The sequence below is a fragment of the Drosophila subobscura genome, chromosome O (assembly GCF_008121235.1).
Source record: "Drosophila subobscura isolate 14011-0131.10 chromosome O, UCBerk_Dsub_1.0, whole genome shotgun sequence".
Lineage (NCBI taxonomy): Eukaryota > Metazoa > Arthropoda > Insecta > Diptera > Drosophilidae > Drosophila > Drosophila subobscura.
In genome coordinates this window covers 4,819,999-4,844,551 of record NC_048533.1, presented here as the reverse complement: position 1 = coordinate 4,844,551, position 24,553 = coordinate 4,819,999, and the positions used below count along the sequence as shown (strand labels likewise).

Here is a 24,553-nt window from a genome sequence, read left to right as displayed (position 1 = left end):
TATGGATTGGAGTCAGTGGAAATAGCTTGAAGGAAGTATTCTGTGGAATCCTAGGGGAGCACTCATTGATCCCCAGTGTTTGAAGCATTTATCATCTCTTCTTTGTTTATGTATTCCACATGATATAATTAAAAATTCGTTCTTATATTTATTTCCTAAGCGATACTCGTAATCACATTTAAACTACATTTCTATACATAAGTAGTAGGAATGGGTCTGATGGATCGTCTGCTGAAGCTTATCCGTAGCTGCTGCGCTGATTCCTCGAGCGATATGAGCCCGTTTGGTAGACTGGCTGTACCTGTCCGGTCAGCTGTTGGATGATCCCATTCACAGTGGTGGCTACGCCACCCACCAGTTGCGCAGGCGTCACAGGCGGCTGCAAAAGAGATCGTGGGAGTGTGAGAGGGAGGGCTGCATAATGCATTCAAGGCTCTTCGCGACTTACCGCTCCAGCTGAATCGTAGTAGACGCGATTGGGCACGGGTCGGCGCACTGGAGGCGCTGCATAGCTGGGATCCACGGCAGGATCACTCTGTAAATCACCTGCAGCCGAAGCAGGACGAATGGGATCCGAGAGGGGTACACCGGGTACAGTCGCGGCTCCAAGTACACCCGGAGCGAAAAGCGACAGCCACGTGGCAAACGGAGCATACGGACGGACTGGCACGGGGTAGGGCGCCACCGGTGGTGCAATGGGATCTGAGAGCAGACCTCCGCCGAGACCACCGCCCAGACCACCACCGAAACCACCGCCATAACCACCGCCGTAGTTGCGACATCCTCCCTGATAAACTTTGTACACATTCACATCGAAGAGGAACCGTCCCTGCTCGTCCGGGTCCTTCTGGCTGCCCTTGGCATCACGTCCGAAGGGTGAGCAGGGATTTCCGCCACCATATCCACCGTATCCTCCATAGCCACCATATCCACCGTATCCGCCGTAGCCCAAGTAAGGACGCGCCAACTTGCGGAGCTTCTTCTTGAGCAGCAAAGTCCTCTCATCGCCCACGGACTCGTCGAGTTCCTGGTTCGAGGCGCCAGCAAATTTGGCATTTTCCGTGTCCGATTTGGTGGCCACCCCACTGGTGCCACTGGTTGCACCGGTCTGCCTCGATTGTCGCTGGCTCGGCGATTGGACGGTGTTGTAGGAGTACGGAGAGGGCCTTCTCCTGGGGTGGTCGTAGCTGTAGCTGCGCGGATAGGCCGCGGAGAAACTAAGGGCTCCTAGAAGGAGAACAAGCAGCAGCTGCATGTCGAGGATGTGTCGCGGATTCACTGAGTCGTCGGAGACTTCTGCTCGGTTGGCTGGATGGGCACGAACTATTCCTCTGCTGTGGATCATGCCCCAACTTATCACCTTGCCGCTGTGCCAAAAAAAAACAGCAACACCAATTTGGCAAATTTGTTGCCATACCCTTAGAAGGCAGCCCCAGACACTGACGATATTGCATAATGCCCTTTTTTATTGGCTCGACTCGGCTCAGCTCGCGTTTTTCCAGCGCATTGTTTTGATATGGTAATCTAGGCCGCCCACCCAAAGCACCAGAGCCCCAGCCCAAGCACCGGCAGGGCAGGCATCATCATAATCATCATTATTACCATCATCATTATAGTCGCATCGCCCACATGTGGCACAACAATAGCCAAAGGAAGAAGCAACACCAAAAACATGTTACACTCTGCGACTCGTGTGCATTGACCTGTGGCAGCCAACGCTTTCAGCTCTGCAGCTCGGCAGCTCGGCAGCTCTCACCCGTTGTAGTTTTTGGCCAAAAAGCGTATTTCTGCCAAAAATGTAATAATAAAAGTGGGTCAATGTCGCCTCTGCTGCCGCACTGGGAACAAACCTAATTAGTTGTGGGGGGAACCACAAATTTATCTAATATTAATCATCCTCTTTTGTTTTTGCATGTTTCAGTTGACAACCAATCGTATCAAATGCTCTGAATCTGCAGATGAGGATTTGCATTACAATTTGGGTAAGCTACAACAGTTTACAAATGAATCAGCAAAGTGTCAACAATCATTTGTCCTATAAATATACTCGAGTTCCTTAAGAACTCCTTCCCCTTTTAGTGCACACTCCTCATGCCTGTTGGTATATCATATTCAGTTTAATTGATGCACACATAAAATCGTTAGGCCTCCATGGGGCAAGTCTACCTAAGGTTACAATAAAAGTATAAACTTTAAGCTTAAAACTAGAAAAACAAAACTGTACAAAAGTGTGAGTAGTAGACACAGAGATTGGAAGTAGTAACCATGGTTTAGCTTAGTATCCAGATAATAACTTAAAAGCTGAGCTGCAAAGTCTGTGCGTTGTATTTGAGCCGCCTCGCCCCTGGTTAGACAGCCATTTTGGGTTTATTTGCCTCGGCCCGCTTGCGCATCGCCCTCAAGCGCTGTGTGCAGTAGACGCGCAGAAAGATGGCAACGAAGACGATGAGAACACCAAAGATGCCCAGTGCCGACACGCGGTGGTTGTAGATGAAGCACGAGAGCATAATGGCTACGGCCTGTGGGTGCAAAGGGTAAAACAGATAAGTGTGGTTCTGGCTAGCAGACAGTTGAGTAAACAGAGACGAGACGGGAAGACGGGACACTCACCTGACGCAGCGTCATAATGATGGTAAACACAACTGGGCCGAAGACATCGATTGTGTGGTAGATAAACAATTGCCCCACCGCTGAGCAAATGGAAAGCACAACCATATCGAACACGAATTTCGGATGCTACAAATATGGAATAATTGATGTGAGGTAGGACTTAACACAATAAACAGAATGTAAGTGTCTACCTCTGTGGCAAAGGACAGGGAGTCCATGAATCCGCCCTGCATCGACAGCGAGGCGCCAGTGAAGATCGAGGAGAAGAGATTTACGCCGCACATCATCTGGAGGGAGGTCATGCCGTAGCTCTTGAACAGCGAGCCCTGCCAGTTGGCCGTGAAGCTGTCAAAGACCATGTACAAGGAGAGCAGGAAGACGCCCGTCAATGTGGTCACTCCACTGGCCTTGTTGCCGTCTGCCGACCCACTCATGAAGAAGATCATGCCCAGCGAGATAAGCACGGCGGTGACATACTCGTACGATTCGTACTTGGCTTTCGACATGATCTTGCCCATTACCATGACGGGGATTATTTTGCACGACTTGGCCAGCACCTGGGTGGGAAAGTTGACGAACTTCAGCGCCTCATACTGGAACCAGGCGCTCATGATGTTCGAGAACGAGGCAAAGGAGTACTTGTAGAGCGGAGCACGGTGTCGCGTGGGTGAGGGCTGCCACTGCAGATAGATGAGGGCCACCACAAAGGCCAGCAGTCGGTTGGCAAACACCAGAAATTGCGAGTCCTTGAACTTGGAACTCTCGCCGGAAAAGTTCAGATATTTCTGTGTCATGATCTTCTCCTGCAGCACGCCCCAGGTCAGGTAGGACACCATGAGGCCGCCAAAGCACCAAAGCAGCTGCACAGCCTCCTGGGAGCTCGTGCGCTTGCCAGCCGACGCTCCTGCTGCTCTCTCCTTATCCGCTGTGCTCGCCGCAGCCTCCAGTGGCTCGTAGCTGGAGTTGCCGGTGATGCACATGTTGATGGCCGTGTGCAGAAAGGTCTTGTTGCCTCTCTCGAGGTATCCGGTGCGTGCCACATACTTGTAGATGAGATAGCCGGGCACAACGACGCAACTGTAGCCAAAGCAGTTGACCATCAGCTTCAGCAGCCAGGCATAGTCGGCACTCTGCGCCTCCACAAGCTGCGACAGGGTCACATCCTTGGCGTAGAAGCCGCCCAGCGATGCACGCAACAGGTCGGAGAAAAAAGTGTATGACCAGCAAGCTGACCACGATGAAGGAGCTGGAATAAAGGGCACAAATTCGCAGGTAAATAAGAGACTAAATAAAGAAGATTATGCTGTATACCCACCATATAATTAGCTCCGGCACTCGATTACTCATGGTGTATACGTGCATATCAGTTCTTCTTTTGCAGAATTGCGCTGACACGTCCGTTTCTGGATACCAGATTGAACTTCTTTCCGAGCGTTCGGCGTTCGGTGTTCGGCCCGGGGGCGAATGAATATTTTTGCCGGCAAACGCAAGTCAAGTGTCAGAGGTTCAATAACCGCTCAAACTAGTTTTTGCATAGAACAAGAACAGCAGCAGGCAGCCACAATTTATTTTGTAGAAGTTTGTTTATACAGTCGCAGCGGAGAGTGGGGGTCGGCCGGGGATGTGTCAGATGTGCGTGCGTCTCTCTTGGCTCTGGTAAGTCTTCTGCCGCTCCAGACGGTGCGAGGGTTATGGTTCTCTGGGAGTTTGGGCTGCTGCTGGCCGGCAGCCAGCTCTAGGGCCAGCTGTTTAAATATTCCAATTCACGTTTCGATCAAGACACCCCCCTCCCATCGTATCACAACAAATTTTTTAATTTACAAAAAATAGTGCGACCGCGGAGTTATCGTTCAAATATACCGACAGACCCTCAGAAATATACCCATTCATTAAATATACTGTAAATATACCGTAATCTTAAATCATTTTCCCCGACTTTGATCTTCTGTTTAATATTACCAGCTGGTTAGGATTCTCAGCCCTGAAACTATAATTTTATCCCATTTTTCGATCATTCATCTGTGGGCTGAGAGCCCTATTTGCCAGTATTATTAAATATTTAACTCAACATCGGGTGATTATATTTTCTATCATGAGCATACATTTTTGAGTATTTTTCTGTCTTGCGGTACTTTTTAAGCGCGTGATGTGCTTTAAGTCACCCTCTTGACCAATTCACCATTGAACCTGATTAAAAGTGATTTAACCTGATTGAAAGTGATTGAAAAAAATAAAAAGCCTAAATTGATTGAACAACTTGAACAGGTAGAATGAACCTTATTGAACATGTTTTAACTGTTAAAACCAACAAATTGTTGCTTGTAGAATTCTTGAGAGTAAACAACCTGCTGGATCCCCGGCAACCTCATGAAAATCCTTAATATTTCCAATTTGTAAGGCTGTTAAATAATATTTGGGTTCGCTGCTTATTTGTATTGGTTTTTATTTTTATTTAATTATTTGTTGTTGCTTACACAAACAGGAAACAATTAACTTAGCTTTATTTTTACAATTAGCTCTAATTAGAAATAATAAAAATATTGAAGCTGTTTTTTTTCTCCTTTTCTGTTTTACAATCTTTTTATGTGTATTATTTAGTTTATAATAATTGGTTTAAATGGTAGTTTTCATACATGTGCTATGTATGTATGTATGTATGCTTGTATGTGGGTATGTACACTAAAGCAGCGAGGGGCAAGGAAGGGCGGGGGCGGCGGCGACTGGGGGGCCAAACTATCCTGAATATATATCGCTATATAAGAAGTTGATATTTGGCGTTGTCGCGACTGCGCTCACATTTCCACATTAACTTTTGTATGTTACATTCAAAATTTAGTTAATTCAACTACTAAATATACATGTTACATAATGCTTTTGCTGCTTTGTTGTTTATATATATTTTTTTATTATTTTTCTTTAATTGTATTTGTTTAATGTATAATTCCGTTAATTGTTTTTACGTTTTTCTCGCTGTCGCTTTAGTTTACAATTTTCGTTAGAATTTCCCTTCTTTTTTTTCTTTCTCATTTTATGTACATAAAAACAAAAGGAACTATATCTTTCAGTCTTTTTAGTGTGTGTGTGTGTGTGTGTGTGTGTGTGTGTGTGTGTGTGTGTGTGTGTGTGTGTGTATATGTGTGTTGGTGTATGTGAGTCTGCAAATGTGTAGTGTGGCTGTGTCGATGTGCATGAGTAGAATATCTATTGTTTCATTATGTATATTATATAGCATATTACATATTATAATTAATTTAATTTTGTTTTTATTTTTTTGTGGTTTTTTTATTGTTTTTTTTGAATAGTTTTTTTTACTTCAGTTTTCAGTGTAAATATCGCTTGCTTCCCAGTTTTGTTTATATAACTAGCACTAGTGTTTTCCTTCTTTGTTTTTTGTTTTGTTTTAATATTAGTTCATGTTGTTTATTCTGCACAATTGTTTTTACAATCTAAGCAATTTGTATAATTCATTTAAATATTTAGTGTGTTTCCTTGCTTCGCTTTTGCATCTATCAAAAAAGACAAACAAAAAAGACACATAAAAGCAGAATAAACCGTTGCACATGCGCTTCTCTGCTTTTGTTTTTACGTTGCTTTGCTTTTGGTGCTTTTGCTTTTGCTTTAGCTACTGCTTTCTTCTTTTAGTTATTAAATATATATGTATATTTTTTTGCGTGTATAGTTAAATATAATAATATAAAGAGCGAAGGCAAATATCGAATACTTTTGTTGTTGTTGATTTTTTCATTTAAAAATTCCATTTGTTGCAGTTGTTAATGTTGCTGTTCTGGTTCTGGTTCTGGTTTTTACGTTGCAAAAATTGTTTCATAGAGAATGTTGTGTTTGTGTGTGTGGTTGCTCGCAATGAAATGTGGGGCTATTGGATTTATTGGGTTTGTTGTTGATTTTTTCGGTGTTCTTTTGCTAGAATTCATAGAACTGTCAGGATAGTACACTCAGCAAAACATATCACGTTCAGTTCTTAAATATGTAGGAGCCCCCCATATATATGTAAATATATATGTTTGTGTGAGGCTGTGGGTTTGGGTGTGTAAGTGTGTGTTTGTGTGTAAATGTATATAATTTGTCTATTGTTTCGTCTATTATCTATTGTTGTAAAAAAACAAAATCCGTCCGGTTTCTTGTTCATATTTGAGTTTATGGCGTATGGCAGATAATATTCTCTAGGATTATCTAGATGCTTCTCTTCTTGTACGGGATGTGAGTCTATGGATGTGTGTGTGTACATGTGTATGGTGTTGCTTTACTTTCATCTATAGTTAGTACATAAAATGCTTTGCTTTTGCTTTTTTGGCTTTCGTGTAATAAATAGCATTAAAAACGACCAGCAGATTGTATACAATTATTTGTTATACTTATTTAGTATATATGTATATGATGCATCAGTTACTTAAGCTCTCAGTTTGTTTTTTTTTACATTACGTTATGGTTTTCCTTATTCTCCTCTTCGCCATCTCTCCGAAGCTTGGCTTCAACAGAAATTAATTTAGAAAATAAAAGAAATTGAACAAAAGTGCTTTGCGCCACGGCCTCTCGCTTAATGTTTACACATACACATCCTCTCGCTCGCTCGCTCGCTCTCTCTCTCTCCCACTCACTCTCTTTCTAACTCGATTCAAAAATTTACAAAATTCTATGTACAGACGACAATAAATATTACAATTATGAAATGTAAAAAGGGAGAAGAATCAGAGAAATATATAAGAAACAATCAAGCAACACTTGGTAAAACAAAGAGAAAAAAAATATAGAATCGATCAGTGTCAGTATAAATATAAATATAAATTTAAAAATCCAAGCACTAAATTTTAAATATAAAAAACGCACTAAAAACATTTTCTTGCATGCAGTAAAATTAGTTGAGTACATTTAGATTTAGTGTGTGTGTGTGTGTGGTGTGGGGGAGGGGTTGGGGGGAAGTTCTACAGAGATATATGGTACATAAATCTGCAGATCGGTTTGGATCTCTGGGTGTACAATTATAACTAGCTCTAGCTAAACTCAGTGAAGACAGTAGTTTTGTATTTTGTATTGCTTGTTTCTTGTGTAGTTTCTGTTTCCGGTGTCCGGTGTCCGTTTCCGGTTTCCGGTTTCCGGTCTCTTGTTTCTGCTTGTACATTTTTCCATATTTTTGTTTTGTTTCCTCTGCTATTTTCTGCATTTTCGATTGAACGCGTTTTGGTAGGTACTAAAAATTATCATGATAATTATTAAATATACATAATTAATGTATATGTAAATGTATAAGTAGTATTTATGTATGTATGTAGTAGGTAGTGGTTCATAATTCAATAATTTATAATTGGTAATTGGTAGAATTTGTATGTCTATTTAAACGGTACTTAGGTTGGTTGGTTGTTGGCTTTTGTACTTTTGTTATTTGCATGTAGGACTTGTTTTTGCTTCGCTTTCGCTTTTCTATCTGTTTGTTTGTCTGTTTTGTTTTTGTTTTTTGTTTTTGTTTCTGTTTCAGTTTCTGTATTGTAACGGCTATAGTTTCATTGATTTAAACAAAACAAAAACTATCGTGTGTAAATACTAAACGAATACGTTAACATAAATAGGCTTAATCCGAAAATGATTACAATTTATACATAGATGTATGTGTGTGGGGGTCTGACGTTGGAGGAGGACAAACGTCTGTCTGCTTTGGCCTTAATCCTAATTGTTAATCGAAGCTAATTTACAGTTCCCTTCCGTCCATCCATCCATCCTCATTCCCCACTCTATTTACACTCTCCTTTCTGCTTGGACTACGCTTCACGTCCTATGAACCCATTGGGTGGCGGTGGCCGCGTCGAACTGCTCCCCTGCCTCAGCCAGTTCTCCTTCAGCAAATTCGATACATTACTGGCCGCCGCCGCTGCAGCCGCAGCGGTTGCCGCTGCAGTGGGAGATTTACGCGTTTGGCTGACGCTTCGACTGCGTTGCGGATTTCGGGGTGCCCGCTGCCTGGGCCTACTCAGCGGCATGCGCTCCATTTTGATGTGCTCCACATCCAAGTCCTCGTCCTCATCCTCCTCGGCATCGTCCTCCTCCAGGTCATTGTCCTCGTCGGAGCTGCTCAGACGGGCCTGCGGTGCATTCATGAAAGCGTAGCTCGGATTGCTGCTTATGACCAGCTCTGGCTCGCTCATCATTACATAGTTGGGATTGTCATTTGCCCCCGCATTCGAGTTGGAGTTTCCCTGACTTTGACTCTGACTCTGTCCCGGACCCGGACCCTGCCCCGGTGGTGGATGCATCATCTCGTAGTTGGGATTCGGACTGCTGGTGGTCAGTATTGTGGCCTGTTCGCTGTCCGTTCGCTGGCTCCACGAGTTACCCGGCGACCTCGTCGTGCCACCACTCGTTATCGACTCGTCCAGCTGCCTGTAGTTGGGATTATCGCTGATAATGGTCGAGGCTCCTCCGCTGGGCGTCGCTGTGGGCGTGTAGAAGCGCGGTGTGCCCGTGTAACTGCCCGCAGAGCCACTGCCGCCGCTCTCGATGGTGCCCAGATTGCCCATGGCCACCGGGTGGCTGGTGAGGTTCGAGTTGCTGCTGGTGCTGGGTGCATTCGAGGCGCTGCTCTTGTAGCTGGCATTGCTGCCGCTGCGCTTGTGGTTGAACAGATGACGATTGAAGATGTTGGCTCGGTTGCGCAGCGTATCGGCCACGACGCGCTTGAGGCTGGGATAACGGCCGCCACCGCCGCCGCTTGTTCCCGTGTGGGAGCTGGCATTGGAGCTGGCCGCCGAGGCCGTTGATGGCTGCAGCGAGGAGCCGCCTCCCCCAATGCCAATCACATCGTCGGGCATGGAGCTGCTCATGATGATGGGCTGGCGGGACTTTCGCGGCAGTAAATGCTGCTCCCCGCTGAGCTTGCCGCCACCGCCTCCGCCCGTGCTGCCGCTTCGGCTCGTGGGCAGCTCTGCAAAGTTTGGACTCGGATCGTAGATTTCATAGCCCCGATCGGCGGCCAAGGCCTCGGCATCCGGCTGCACATAGGCAGACGCATCGTCGCCGTGCGAGGCGCCCGCCGTGGGCATCGTGGACTGGGCATCGGGTGTGCTGCTCACAATGAACCCAGACTGCAGGCTGAAGGGCGAATGCGTGGCATGATCGTCCACCAAGGCAATGGGACTCTCTGCGGGCTGGTCGAGCGACGAGTTGTGGTCCATGTTGGACTTGTAGCCCTGATAGTCGCCCACCCTTAGCGGCGTGGTGGCATCCTCCTGGTCCTGGTCGAGTGGCACAGCCGCAAACGCATCATTCTGGCTCCGCTCCTTGCGCTCCTTTTCGCGGTGCACCAGTCCCGCCTCCGAGTGGTAGAAGGAAACGTCCTTGAACTCCGAGTCGGGGCACTGCTGCTCCAGGTACGCAATGATGTCCAGGAAACTGGGCCTCGCCGACGGCCGATGGTGCCAGCAGCGGTGCATCAGTTTGTGCAGCACATCGGGGCAGTTCTCCGGTCGCTCCATAATGCCACCATCGATGACGTACCGCAGCACCTGCTCATTGGACAGGCCCTGGTAGGGCTGTGCCGCCAGCGTGGCCATCTCCCAGAGCACCACGCCGAAGCTGAAGACGTCGCTGGAGCTGGAATAGACGCCATCGCGCAAGCTCTCCGGCGGCATCCAGCGCACGGGCAGCAGCCCCTTCGTGCCCTTGCGATAGTAGTCCGTCTCGTAAACGTCGCGCGTCATGCCAAAGTCGCCGATCTTCACGGTCAGATCCTCGGCGACCATGCAGTTGCGTGCCGCCAGATCGCGATGGACAAACTTCTTGGCCGCCAGGTAGGCCATGCCGTCGGCTATCTCGATGGCCATCTGATAGATGCGCGCGTAGGTGGGCGGATGTACATTCCCCGTGACGCCAATGCGATTCAGGTACGCCTGCATGGCTTCGTCCCGCTCCTCGGGTCGATGGGCGCGCAGGTAGGACTTGAGATCGCCCTTCTTCATCAGCTCCATGACGACCAGGGCGGGCTGTCCACGCGAGCAGACGCCCAGCAGTCGGACCACATGGAACGTGTCGAACTCCTTCATGACACTGGCCTCGCTGAGGAAATTCGTGCGCTCCCTGTCGGTGGCATTCTCGTTGACCGTCTTGATGGCGCACTCCATGTCGACGCCGCCGGTCAGCGACTTCAGTATGCCCTCGTACACCATGCCAAAGGAGCCCTGGCCGAGCGGCGACAGCTGGATGATATTCTCGCGCAGCACCTCCCAGTCGTCCGGTATGTACTGCATGCTCGCATAGAACGGATTCACGTCCGTGTTCATGTGCAGATCGTTCGGCCGTCCCTTCATGCGCAAAATCCGCACATAGATCATCAGACAGGCAATCACCATTAAACAGATGCCGCCCAAGATCCAGATTAAGTACATCATATAGTTTGGTCGCGGCTGTGCGGGGCAATACATCCATTTAGATGGGAGGGAAACTTGGAAAATAACCTTGAAAAACTCACCTGAACATAGATGAAGACAAAGTCCGAGTAGATGCCCTGCCCGGCCAAGGAGTTGGCACGCACCCGAAAGCTGTAGTTGCCCTCGTTTAGATGCAGCGGATAGCCATCGGTGAGGTTAAGGAAATCCGCCACTAGGATGCACTTCTTCTCCTCCGCCTGGTCGGGCTTCTGCAGGCGGTAGGCCAGCTCGTAGGCGACAATGTCGCCATTGGGATCGCTGGGCGGCAGCCAACGCAATCGCACCGAAGATTGAGTATTATTCGCGTTCTCCCGGGCCACAGTCAAGTTTCGTGCCATGTCGGCATCCTCTGTGAAAGAAACAAATTAGTTTTACTGGGTGGATCCCCTCGGGTTGGCAGCTTTGCTCACCCTTCCTGTTGGTCAGCTTGTAGATGGGATTCATGGAACTGCAAATGGACTCCTTGTCGTTGGGACCCGCTCGCTCGCGACATGCCACCACAAAGATGGTGTAGAGAGTGAAATGCCTGAGCCGCTTGAACGAGAACGAGGTCGTGTTGGCCAACACCTGGGCACCCAGCACCTCGTAGTAGTCGCCGAGTGCCGACATTCGTGTCTCGTTCACCCACGCCTCGGGATCCACAATGCTCGGCTGCGATATGTTCAGGGGCTCGTCCTTGAGGGCGCGCACATGCCGCAGCAGAAAGCTGCCGCCCAACCGCTCGAAGCCAGACTCAAAATCAATGTCCCGTCGCCGTCTGATGGCATTCCCTGGGCCACTGCCATCGTCGATGCTGTTGGCGGAGGGTAGCAGGCCCACAACTGCGCCTGCGCCTGCCGCAGCACCTGCACCTGCCTTGCCCTGCGCCTTCTTGGGCGACGGCACGTAGATAAAGTTCTGCAAAGCATTCTCGAACTCCATCTGGGCGTGTATCCGGCGATCGTCTTGGTCGCGATCGGTGGTCTTTCTGCTACCCTCCTCGCATTTGCAATCCGCTTCGCGTGTCAGGGGATCGGGAGTCTTCTCCGCCGGCGTTGGGGCCACCATCACCTCATTGTCCACGGCCTTGGCAATGGCTGTGAATGGCAAAAAGGGGAAATGGGAAATGGGAAATGAGAAATGGCTTAGAGAATAAACTTTCTGCTGCACTTACGATCCACGCAGTAGTTCCGTTGTGGCGTATCCTTCGCTGTCCGTATGGTGAGCTCTGCTTTCACGAAGTAACGCGTCAGCTTGCTGTACGGATACCTTGGGGGATTCCAGGTGACTTGCTGCAAAAACAAAATGAAGACAAGTAAGTGTCAGACATGACTGCAATCCCATGCCGCACCCCCCATCATACTCACAATTTCCGAACTGGAAACCGAAGTGGCCGTGATGGCCGGCACCATTGAAGGCTGTGCGGGCATCGTGCGAAAGTACATGACATCGCTCTGTCCATTGGTCGACTCCGAGGAGATGGCCATCGTCCGCACATAGAACGCATACTGCGTGTAGGGAATCAGATCGGTGAAGATGTGGCCAAACACCTTAATCGGATCACTGACGGTCCATCTGCAGAGAAGCAACCGAAAAAGAGTGTCAAAGGGAGGGTCTATCGGGCATCAAAATGAGTTCTGTACCTATCATCGCATGGCTGGTAGCTGCTCTTTGTGGCATTGCCATACGGATCGATCATGTGATAGAACTGAAAGCCAATAAATGCGCGCGGATCCTTGAAAAATATCGATGTATTGCTTATCGTCTTGTTCGAGCCCACCGGATCGCCCAGGATCACCGACTTCGGATCCACCTTCACAAAGGCCGTGCGTGGCCTTGTACCCTCCACTGTGACCAGTATCTTGGCCGTGCCACCTATCCAAAGAGAGAATATCAGTAATATTCGCGGAATATACTCTGATCTGGCACTCACATGATCCTCGATTGCCATTCGAGTCGGTGGCCACTTCGCTCTTGTTAAACGACTCCGGCTTGGAGGCCATCATCGGTCGCAGTTCGTTGATCGTCGACACGCACAGCTTTCGATTAAAGTGAAAGAAGACGCCACCGTTCCGTATGTACACGGTCTGATTGGGCGCCCAAATCTCCTCCAGGTCGTTGTTCTCCAGCACATACAGGGCGTACAGATTCTCCAGCATGGGTGCGCCACGTATCTCGCGCAGCGCCTTGAAGAACCGCAACGAGGTGAGGCCATAGGTGAGATGTACCTTCAGGTAGGTCTCAATCGTGTGCACCGATGCCAGTCCAAACTCCAGGGCCTCCATAATGTGGGCTACAATAAATCAATCAGTAAAACAGAAGACACAACGGGGAAACACTTGGACTTACATCTTCCCTCGCGCTTAATGCTGATGGTGAGGCCGTTATTTGGTCCGATTTTGGTGCAGCCATGGAAGTCCCTCGCCCGCACCAGACTGTCAATCAGTTCGCCCTCGCAGGTCTTCTCGCACTGTCCCTGACACTTGACACAGGTGCTGTTCTCCATTTGATAGCCCTTGGGGCAGCGGGTCGTGCACTGACCATTGTAATGGGCCAGAGGCATCTCCTTCGTCTCGTATTTTGTGCCAATCTGCTCGCACATTTCGGCCGTGATGCAGCGTCTATCATACTGTAGTTGAAGATCGTTAGAATCGGTTTACCATTTATTTATTGCGAAATGCATACCCGATAGAAACCCTGTGGGCAGGTATCCACACACGTGGTATTGTGGATCGATAGGTAGCGACAGCTGATGCAGTCATTGTGGCCATTGTTGTCCCTGATGCAGCCGCCCAGACAGGCCTTGTTGCAGCACGTTTTCTCATCGATGCAGTTGTTGCGGCACTCCTTGGGGCATACTGAAAAGTAAGGACATTTAGTCGCAGCGATTTCATATATTTGTAGGTAGATTCCACTTACTTGTCTGACACGACTTGGTGTCCCAGCAGTAGCGCTTGTGATCCGCATACTCCTTGCAGCTGACGCTGGGCTCGCCACCGTTCGCACCATTCATGTCCAGTACATCGCCGCCCTTGATCTCGCCTGGGCACTTGGGGCAGGTGGCCTCATTGCGATTGGTCTGCAGCACCACCTCCGACTTGGTGGCGTTCTCGGCCATGATGTGCAGCCAGTTGACGGTGTGCACAAAGCACAGCGACGGATTCTTCTCGATCCGCACACCCCCATTGGCAATGGCCCGCAGCTTGGACAGCCCCAGGTCCTGCAGATCGCGGTTCGAGTAGACCACCAGCGCATACCCATCGAACAGTATGTTGCCGCGTATTACGCTCAGGTTGGGGAACACCTTCGACAGCGACACCAGATTGTTCACCCGGTACACGAGCACATACTCGGTGACCTCCGTCAGCTGCGGATACGACTCGTTCAGGTGATCGGCATCGTTGATCAGCGTGATCAGCAGGAAGCCCTCAATGATGGTGCAATTGGACAGCTGACTGAACTCCCTCGCCGTGTTTCGTATGTCCATTGACTTGCAGGCTATAAAAAGAGTTTACTGATTAATTGTACTTATTTATATTTAACCCTTAACTCACTTCTTTCGTTGTGCGACAATCGTATTTGATCGCTGGGCCTGCCGCTGCTGCTGCTACTGCTGCTGGCCCGACGCAATCGCAGCTCAATTCTCTCGGATATATCGTCCGGCGGATGCGGATGCTGATGCCGCTCCTGTTGCAAATGTTCATGGGGTTGTTCCTGGTAGATCTCATCTGGCAGCAGTTGCATGGCGATGGTGGCGTGCATGGTCAGCAGACCAGTGATCAGTATCCAAGCCAGACTTCGACTTCGACTTCCATTATGATGATGATGATGATAATGATGATGATGTTGGTGTTTGTGATGAAAGCGTTGACGCTGTTGCTGTTGCTGTTGCTGCTTCTCTTGTTGAACTTGTGATGTGGCACGTTTACTTCCTAGTTGTTGTTGTTGTTGTTGTTGATTATGTATAGAATTATGTTTGTTGTATTTGCTACGGCTTAAACTCAGTCTTGTTGTGGTTGCTGCTGATATTGTCTCTAACAGCAATAGGAATTGTGTATAATTTAAATAATTTTGTTTTAGTTGGTTTTGTGGCTCCTTGTCCTGCTCCCGCTGCTCCCCTGCTCCCCTGCTCCCGCTGCTGCCTTCTGCGTCGCTTTGTGAATATGGCACTATTCTGCATGAGCAGCAGCAGTGATTGCAGCGTTCTCAGTATGTTGTGGCAATTGTCATAGATACTGAAGTGCTCCTGCCTTAGCCGTCGATTGTTCTTTGTGTTGTCTCTATAATCATTATCTTCATTATCATCATCATCGCCGTTTCTGTTGCATTCAAATTTCCGATCATTCCCGAAATACTCTTCCCACTTGAACACACGTCTCACGAATTTTACTATAATTTCACATCCTGGGGCCATGGAAATTTTCACATCTTTTTCTATTACTGTTGTTGGTGTTGGCAATTTAGGTGATGCTGCCTCCACTGCCGTCAGGCAGCAGCCACATGTATCCTCAGTTATTTGCTGCCGACACAAGACACAAATGTTGCTGGGCGACAATGTTGATGTGTTTGTTGCCGCTGTTGTTGTTGTTGCTGCTTCGCCGATTGTTGTTGTTTTTGCTGTTGTAGCTAATACCTCATTTGTTGTTTTTATTGCAGAATTATTGCAGAATGCACTATAATAATAATCACTATAAATGTAATTATATTTGAAGAGCCTTTCTCCGAACCTCAACCGATCTTCCTCTATTTCCCACGCTGACGTCAGCGTCGCTGTTGACGTCGTCTTCTCTTGGATATTGAACATCTTTCGTTGGTGTTGGTGTTGTTGTTGTGGTGTATTGGTGTTGTTGAAGTATTGTTGTTTAATCCCCTTAACAATATGTTAACTTGGGTCTCCGGCCCGGACCCCGCTAGGTAATCATTGTTGTGTCCCGCTCGCACTCTCTGCAGGCACCGACCACTTCTAGCCCTATGATTGGACCGTTATTAGACTCTGCTCTGCTTGCACACTGCTTTCCTACTGCTTGTATGCGTATGTGACGTCTCAAATGACGCTGCACAGTCAAGCAGTACGTAACGTTCTGGAATGGTATCTGCTTCTGCTGTTGTTGAGTGCCGCTGCTGCCGACTCGCGACTGTTGTAACTGTAATGGGAAAACAGAGTGTGCAAATGTTGTTGTTAATTCTTTTTGCTTTGCTTTTTAGAGAAGCTTAGAAATAGAAAAGTGGAAAACAATAGCAATAATTTTATGCGAAAAAGGGCGCCAAGTGCTCGACACACGTGTCGCTATCGGCGTCAATGGATCGGTTGGCGGGGCGGCCAGGTAAGGGGCCGGTAATGGGGATCATGACGGCCCGGCAAGCTGTCGCACGAACCTACCGTGACCATTTCTGTGTGTCTGTGTGAACGCGCGTCGAGAGTTCGAGTCGAGTGCAGTTGCTAAACTCTCAGCGTGTATGACATTTTACAAATGCAATAATCACTTCTTCAAATTCAACATACTGAATAATTTAAAAAGAAAAGAGTAACTAGTTTCTCAGTTGGTTTGATTAGTTATCGACTTTGCTGTGAATCTTATCTCCACTATTTTTCGTCCTATTATTTCCCTTCAATCTAAATTTATTTGATCCGGGATTGTGCGTGGCCTAAAAGTATGCAATGAAGTCCAATCTAGAATATTCCCAAATCGGTTCAAATCATTAATACAAGCAGCCCCAACGCGTTAAAACAAAAAAATGGTGTATGAAACACCTTGTGAATGGCGTCATGGCGTCAAACAAAAATTGTATATGGAACATTTATGTACATAGAGCCGATCGTGCAGCAGCGTCTGTCTTCCAGCTGCTCAGCGCTGGCCCGCATGGAAAAACAAATGTCCGAGAGTAAGTATTCGAACCTTGCCCTCCGGTTCTTTAATTTCCTGGTCCTGTGAGCCTTGCCTTGTCGCTTTCCCATGCGCTCTCTCTATCTCCCTATCAATTCATTTCGTAGTCGATATTTCTGGCATTGACGTTTGTTTGCATGACGCGTGTGTCGGTAAAGCAGAGTGAAAAAGCCGGCAAGGAGCAGCGCAGCGCAGCTCAGTCAAGTTGTAAAAACGTAGTAAAGAGAGAGAGACAGACGAGACCCAAAAGCATGTGTACATATGTATGTATGCCTGTGTCTGCTTACTACGTTGTAATTCATCAACGTCTGGGACTGCTGCTGCCACATATATTACAGGGTGCCCTGCGCGTTTGTTTTGGGGCGTATGAGCAGCAAACCAGATTGCGACTGCGTGCAAAATGTGGCTGACAGGAGAAGGAAAAGTATGAGAGGGCATGGCAAGAGCATGAGCATGACCACCACCCACTATTGTGTGTGTGAGTGTGTGTTGCAGTAGTACAAGTTCTGCTGCGTAGTTGGAAACGTAGTAGATGTTCATACATATGTTCATACATACATACATACGCACACGGCCTCTCTCAATTATACAACTTTGTTCTTGTTTTTTTTTGCACACATTTTTCTAGCTTGCCGCCCAAAAAGAACTCACACACACACGCACACACACATGCGAGCATACAAAGCTCTCTCTTTGTCTCTCTCTCTCTCTTTTGCTGCATAAGAACGCTCTCTCTCTCGCGTTGGACTTGCTCTCTCACGCACACGCTCTCAGCTAATGCTGCTTGTTTATTATGCTTTATTTGTTGTTTTTGTTGTTGTTGCTTTTATTGCGCAGTAAAAAATAATACACTGAACAAATGACAGACCAAAAGCAAATGTCGCGCCATAAATACATAAAAAAAACTCAACTCAAATAATTAAATGCTTATAACACATAAAACTAAGAGCTCGCACGGCAAAGAAAAAATAAATCATCATACCCTCTGCAAGGGCATCAACTAATGCCGACCCGCCATGACACCTGTCCTACGCTCGCGCTCTTGCACTGCAAGCAGTGCGGATGGTTGAGTGGCTGATTCCCAAACTGTATTGTGACCCAGATTAGAACTTAAAAGATGGACGGAGTAGCACTTCCGGACAACAGAAACTGTCGAGATACAATCTGATGAGGCATAGTGAAAGTGACAGGGTTACAAAAAAGGGTGAGATCCACTATCACTAACGCTCTTCTTAAACATTCGAATTAAACAGACGCTCGCTGACGGATCAGAATGTGTTTTTTTGTGTGTTCATTTCGGTTTTTGCGGCCTCAGGCGCCAGGCCAAGTGTAAAGGTGTAATTGGCACGCTTAAATGCCAGTTGTGCTTGGTTTTTGTTTTGTATTATTTTTATTTTATTTTTTAAGTGGGAGCTACCTCTGGAAAGCAGACTTCGTGAGGTCTTCTTTGAATTACACTGCTTTGGACTCAAACCGTTTGGTTACTGCTTGGGAACTATCCTGCACTGCATTTCTTCTGATTTCAAGGTTATTTCTACTGCAAAATGAGTAACTTGCTATAAAAAAAACAATTACAAACACAAATAATTCCAAGAAATTTACTAAATGCATTGTTACGCACGCGCTGCACTTTTTACATTGCCGTGACTCAGACGGCAGAAATAGTAATACATAACAGCAATAATTATAATAATAATAACAATAACAACAACATTAGCGACAACAGCGTCAGCGAGCACTGAATGCCGCAGAGGAGAGACCGACCGGAGATCGAAAGATCCGATCCGATCCGACCAAGCTCGCCGACCAAAAGCCAACAGCATTCCAATCCGACACAAAGTTGCCGGACCAGTTAAGAAGCAAGAATGACAAACAATACAACAGAAAAACAAAAACAACAGCAACAGAGACAGCAGCAGCAGCAGCAGGCAGCAGAAAAATGAAGAAGTGAAAAGACAGAAAGAAATCCCCAACCCAACTCGAATGCATGAAATATTTCTTATGCTCCAAATCCGACGCCAATCACACTACTGGTAAAGTTTTGTTATTTTCCAGATATTGTCGGTCTTTTCTACTGATATCTAATAAAAAAATAAAATAAAACAATCAAATTATCCGATTATGATAAGCAAAGTTTCGTGGCAGACTTTATGGGAGGAAGATGTGTGGCTGATAGCTAGACCCAAGAGCGAAACCTGATTTTCAAATATCCAAATCAACCCGATCGGATCGAGAGCTCGAGCTCTACTAATAATATATGCATCTATATAAATTAAACATTTTTTGTTTCTTGTGTGGTGATCGCCGAGCCTCAAAGTCGTTTCCCTTCAACGTTTCCCATTCATAATATCTCAATTCTACGGATTTGTCACATCATCTTCATCACGATCATTATGAGACGTGGACTCCATAAGCCTATTTTACTGACACTTTGTTGCAGGTGTTTTTTTTTTGTAAATATATTTATTAATATCTCAAAGCTTTGATTGTTAAATAAATATTCAAGGGATACTTGGAAAGAGACGTATTACTAAGGGGGAAGCACCCACCAGCAGTCAGATTTCACCATATTTTCAATGCAACACCTGACGTGGTCATGGAGTATCTGTATCTGTATCTGTGTCTGTGTCTGTGTATGTGCACATGGCACCCCGGACTCCCATCATCATGACATTCTGATCACATGTGGCGCCTGTGTACTCGTAATCTTGCGCAGAATCTGTCCAGTCATTTCCAGAACTTGGATCTACCAATTTGATGTCCGTTCCAGCCAACTAAAAAGTGACTAGTATAGCACTTAAATAGTTTTGCTTTTTTCTACATTGTATCAGTGTGTTTGTATGTATTCTCTATTGTTTTGCTTGATATGGGGCTTGGGTTGTGGGGAAGAGAACGGCAACAGGTATGGGCAGGGACAGGCAGGCCCCATACGTATCGCGAGGTGCGAGTTCCAGATAACCAACGTGACGCCGCCTCACGCGAGATAAATAACTTTACCCCAGAGAGAGAACGAGAGAGAGAGAGAGAGTAGAGAAACTTTTGCTAATAACAAATGTGACATTTAAATATGACCAAAAGATATCCACATTGTACTCAAATGCAACTGATAGTGGCACTTTTCTGATATTTTCCATATTACAGCAGCAACGATGTGATGTATGGCATGTGGGTGTGGAAATTGTAAAGAATTATTTCATCATTTAAGGAAATACCCATGCCACAGGGATTAACCAAACGCTAGCAGTAGTAGCTGATAATTCCCAAAGGGATTTTTCTAAATAATTAGAGCTTGACTTTGATGCAATAGCAGATACCATCACGTTTACATTTTCCTTTATCAACTTTGTTTGGGTTCCCAAACGAGTTGTAATTTTCCCTCCAAAAAGTTCCATTTCGTGGGGTGTGGGAGCTTTAGTTTTGTCGTTTGGTAATCGCTTAGGTAACCTGCCAACCAGAACAAGAAACTTATCTTGACTCCTAATGACTCCTTTTGGTTTGCTAATCGTCGTTTTTTTACGACAAACAATTGCACCGAAATAATGGCCGTTAATTTCAAATGAATTCAAGGCATAAAAATGCGTAAAAAGAGTGCCCTGTGGGTGGGCGGACTCTTTTGCGGCTGTGCCAGGCGGTTCTCCCCACTCGATTGGGAGCGGTAGCGCAGCATTTCTTGAAAGAAGTCGTTAAATATGCCAAGGGGGTTCTTTGCAGAGTTAGCGGGACACACTTAGGAGTTGCTAGAAAGGGAGACTATAGTAGAGAAGTTCATGCATATGCATATTAAATTACTGTACATATGTATATCTAGTAATTTCGTGCAATATTCACACACCATTCCGCCATCAGGTTTATTGAGCATTTGTATCAATGCAACTGCAGCACGATGTTTAATATGTTTAATTTATAAATCGACTCGCTTGGCTAGTTACCGCAATTGATTTCTTTTCTTATTTTTCTCTCTCCTTTTATTTAACGAGTAAATTTCTTATGTAGTGAATGCCGTTGGGGCTCACTGCGGTTGCTGCTGTTGATTGGACGCATTTCAATGGCAGTCCGTACTCCACTTCGGGCATCCAAAAGCCACACGACGCGACTCGACTCCATTCGTCGCTGTCTCGTGGTTTGTTTGTTTGCACGTTCATTCATAAGCTCGAATAAAAAATTCGAAAACAAACAAAACCGCCAACAGCCAGAAAAATTCCAATAAAATTTCATTAACATACACAGAAAAAGGAAAAACGGAATTCCACGAAATAGAAAACCCAACGAAGAAAATGGGGTGATCCGTACGAACATAAAACGTAACGAAGCATACCCAAAACATCATCAACAATAGCAAACCATCGAAGGCCTAGCCTAGCCCCAAAAACCCCGTCGAACCCAATCCATGCCACACATCAGACAGCGCTCCATTCGGATGGATCGAATCGAAAGAGACCAAAGACCAAACCGAACCATTACAAGAGACACCTGCGAAAACGCACAAATAATAATGAAATGCCAGTGCGCTCTACAAGAAATTAACTCCGATACGTGAGCATACAAAAGTAAACGGCTTTTTTCGGGGCATTCCACATTCCACACGCACACACGCACACACACGGCGCAGCGCAGCACAGCAAAGAGAAAAGACGAAAGCGGGCTGGAAATTCCAAGATCATGACGTAGATATGTACGTACGTATGTATGTGTACGCACAATGTCATGTCGCGTCATGATGAATACGCCATGGACGATGATTTTACATTCTACATTCGACGTGCGCCCAACACGGATATGGACTACATAGAGGTGAGATGAACATGGAATAGAGATGAACCTAGAGCCTAGAGATGAGCGTTGAACACCATTTGTGTCCCAACTTATTATTTAATTTATTAATTTTTAAATTCCATCCCTAAACAATTCCATATCGCTTCCATAGAACAATCGGTAAGCGTGTCACCCACAAAAACCCCACCGATAACAAACGTTGAGAGCGGCGAGCCATCATCATATCGGAAATCTATTGAGTTAGAGCAAAAACAAAAGCAAAAAAATATAAGAACATCTGATTACAAATACAAAATACCGATCTATGTGCGTGGGCCAAGTCAGCGGCGCGACGGGCTGTCGCTTTGAGCCAATTGGAGAGATGTCATGCGATAGCGATAGTGGCCAGGACTGAGATTTCAAACAATCAAGAGGCCCGAAACTTAATCCTAGAGGAACTTTCATTCTCGTGACTTTCACTATTCGCCATGCTACATAGGCCCCTAGACCTTGTGCATATTTATTCCCGCATCACATGACCAAAAACCGGTAACCGGCAAAGCTCCAGGAGAGCCTTGTGACAATCCCAATAAGCAGTCACGTTCGTATCAAAATATACATTGTTGATTGCACACACAAAGTATTTTTTCATTCTTGTTGTGTTTATCGCATCAGTCGAGTATTTCACACACGTCATCAACGTCATCACCGCCACAGAGATTGCGCGCGCGACCCATCCTTGGGCCTACGATGAGGTACTGCCGTTGTTTTTCCAGTTGCATTCTTACTACGATTGTGGAAAGCGCCCACAAGCGCATACACATGCGTTTGTTCAATGAATTATTGTTATTATTCAGAGTCGATCGGCAGGCCGTGAATTTCACAATAACAATAACAAGATAAGAGAGGCAGCCCCTGCCCGTAGTAGTGCCAGGCGATTGTTCCACTAAAATTAATGATACAGACCAAAGTTCGTTTCAAGTTATTAGTTAAAAATTTCCTAGAATTCTATAGGGATTAGTGGCGGGAAGTAAGACGCCCCCCCCGGCCAAATCAAAAATATTCCCCACTCAATCACGATTCTTTATGGTTTTGGATGGCAGGTGGACTTTACAAGTGTTTTGTGGGTAGGAAGGTTCAATGAAAAGCATTCATAAATGAACCCTTCTGCCATTCCCAACTATTCCCCCTTTATAAAGTATTATTTACCCATGACAAATATTTTGTTAGTAAATTCTGGCTACGGAATGAGCAATTTTTATGTCATTTCCGGTTGAGTTTTTCCCCCCGACTCTTCTGACCTATTTATTTTGTCAGTCACATTACGAAAAAATAGCACATATTTCCTGGAAGTGCTACTACATGCTGGGTAAGGCTATACAAAAAACGATATGGGATTGCATAGACCGAATATTTGATACCCATGCTTTTCCTTGAGCTCAACAATGTCATGCCATGCATTCATTTTTTAATCTTCATTAAGATCAAAAGATATCTCGAGGCCACAAGATTTGCATAATCAAAATCTGCCGACGAATGAATTTATTTAACTAATTTAATCATTCAAATCAAAGATTCTTCGTCACAGTTTTCCAGTCTTGTTATCTGTTCATCTTGATTGCTGCTAAATTCATATAATTGATCGATTGAATTATGCCAAAACGCCACGATCGTGAGATCAAGCAGATTACTTCAAGCAACAGCTATTAGTCCTATATTATATACCCTCTTGTACGCTGGGTAAACCGGAAATTCGTTGATAAAATATTTAGCCATAGCTCCCAACAGGGTAATACCCTTTCTAAGACTGTAGATGTCATAGTTATGTATATGTCTATAACTTATTTATATGTACATATATGGCAATGAGTATAAAATACAAAATATAACTATCGAGTGCTTTAGTTTCGTCGACAATCAATTGCAGTCCTTATGCTTTTGACAGGGGTCTGGTCGTAAATTACGATTAAATACCATATACCATATTTCAATACCGTATACAATCTTTAGTCAACTATTTTTTGTTTACTTAGTATTTTCAATGGAATTCAGCACATTTTGTGGCTGGCTGGTGCTTATTTTTCTGTCGGTCAAACCAAACCAGCAAATCGTTCAGACGCCTTATTGGGTTTCGCTTCGCAGAAGACATCGATTTGGATTTGATTTGCTAGACAAGCATCGATATTCTCATGGATGTGGCTGCAACTGGAGCTCTGTGGATCAACATGGAAGACATTCTGAGATCAGTTGATGTATTCTAATTTTATGGATTTATCCTTTCGTAGAATTTACAGGGTTTTCTACTTTCCCGTTTCTATTTTTCCTCCGATTTACTTGTAATTAACTTTAATTGAATTCCGTAAACTACTTGAAATTCCGATATGGGTAAAACAAGTTTCGCTGATCAATTGAATCGTGTGAAATATCTCGTTTCTCTCCCTCTCTGTTTCTTTTGTAGTTTCATAATGTTTAGTAATTAATGCTTTGGCAATAATATAGCGCTGGCTCAGCCCCCAACCACAATCCCAACCCCAACCCCAATACCCATACCAATTCCACTTCCAATAATGATTAATTATTATAGAAAAAAGAAAAAAATAAGTAAAAACACAACAACAATTATGGTATACATGGGTTAATGAATGAATCAAAGACCTTGGGTTTACTAGTTCCGGTCTCTGCACAGAAAGCCGGCAACCCGGGCTCTAGCCCTTCTATATGTATCTCTCTCCTCTCCTCTCCTTTTTTCTATATCCTTTCCAGTTTTTTTTTTTGATTGACTTGCGGTTGGAAGTTCAAATCCGCTTTGGCTTATACAACATTTTTGTGGTTTTGTTGTTTATCAAGGTGTTAAATACGTTTGTACACACACACACACACACGAACACTCGCACA

The 24,553-nt window shown here is 45.6% G+C and overlaps 3 protein-coding genes across 3 annotated transcripts in view; all 3 read right to left on the bottom strand.

Moving 5' to 3' along the window:
- Positions 1-138: 138 nt before the first annotated feature.
- On the bottom strand, positions 139-1,322 carry LOC117899089. Its single transcript, XM_034808866.1, has 2 exons — positions 449-1,322; positions 139-379 (listed from the first exon to the last, which is right to left on the bottom strand). Exons 1-2 carry the CDS (start codon positions 1,253-1,255, stop codon positions 239-241), a joined length of 948 nt encoding a protein of 315 aa, XP_034664757.1. The 5' UTR covers positions 1,256-1,322; the 3' UTR covers positions 139-238.
- A 766-nt stretch (positions 1,323-2,088) lies between these two features.
- On the bottom strand, positions 2,089-4,422 carry LOC117899088 (adenosine 3'-phospho 5'-phosphosulfate transporter 1). Its single transcript, XM_034808865.1, is given in 5 exon segments — positions 2,089-2,519; positions 2,611-2,736; positions 2,802-3,821; positions 3,823-3,856; positions 3,926-4,422. Coding segments are annotated over 5 exon segments (1,398 nt in total). The 5' UTR covers positions 3,973-4,422; the 3' UTR covers positions 2,089-2,348.
- Positions 4,423-7,023: 2,601 nt separating this feature from the next.
- The window catches only part of LOC117899087 (insulin-like receptor), a 32,250-nt gene continuing 14,720 nt past the window's right edge, over positions 7,024-24,553 (bottom strand). The window contains 12 exon segments of the mRNA XM_034808863.1: positions 7,024-11,018; positions 11,084-11,391; positions 11,453-12,118; positions 12,196-12,313; positions 12,389-12,596; positions 12,665-12,896; positions 12,955-13,314; positions 13,371-13,650; positions 13,707-13,879; positions 13,941-14,519; positions 14,576-15,138; positions 15,140-16,165. Coding sequence (XP_034664754.1) covers positions 8,382-11,018; positions 11,084-11,391; positions 11,453-12,118; positions 12,196-12,313; positions 12,389-12,596; positions 12,665-12,896; positions 12,955-13,314; positions 13,371-13,650; positions 13,707-13,879; positions 13,941-14,519; positions 14,576-15,138; positions 15,140-15,825 — 6,810 coding nt within the window. The 5' untranslated portion in view covers positions 15,826-16,165 and the 3' untranslated portion in view covers positions 7,024-8,381.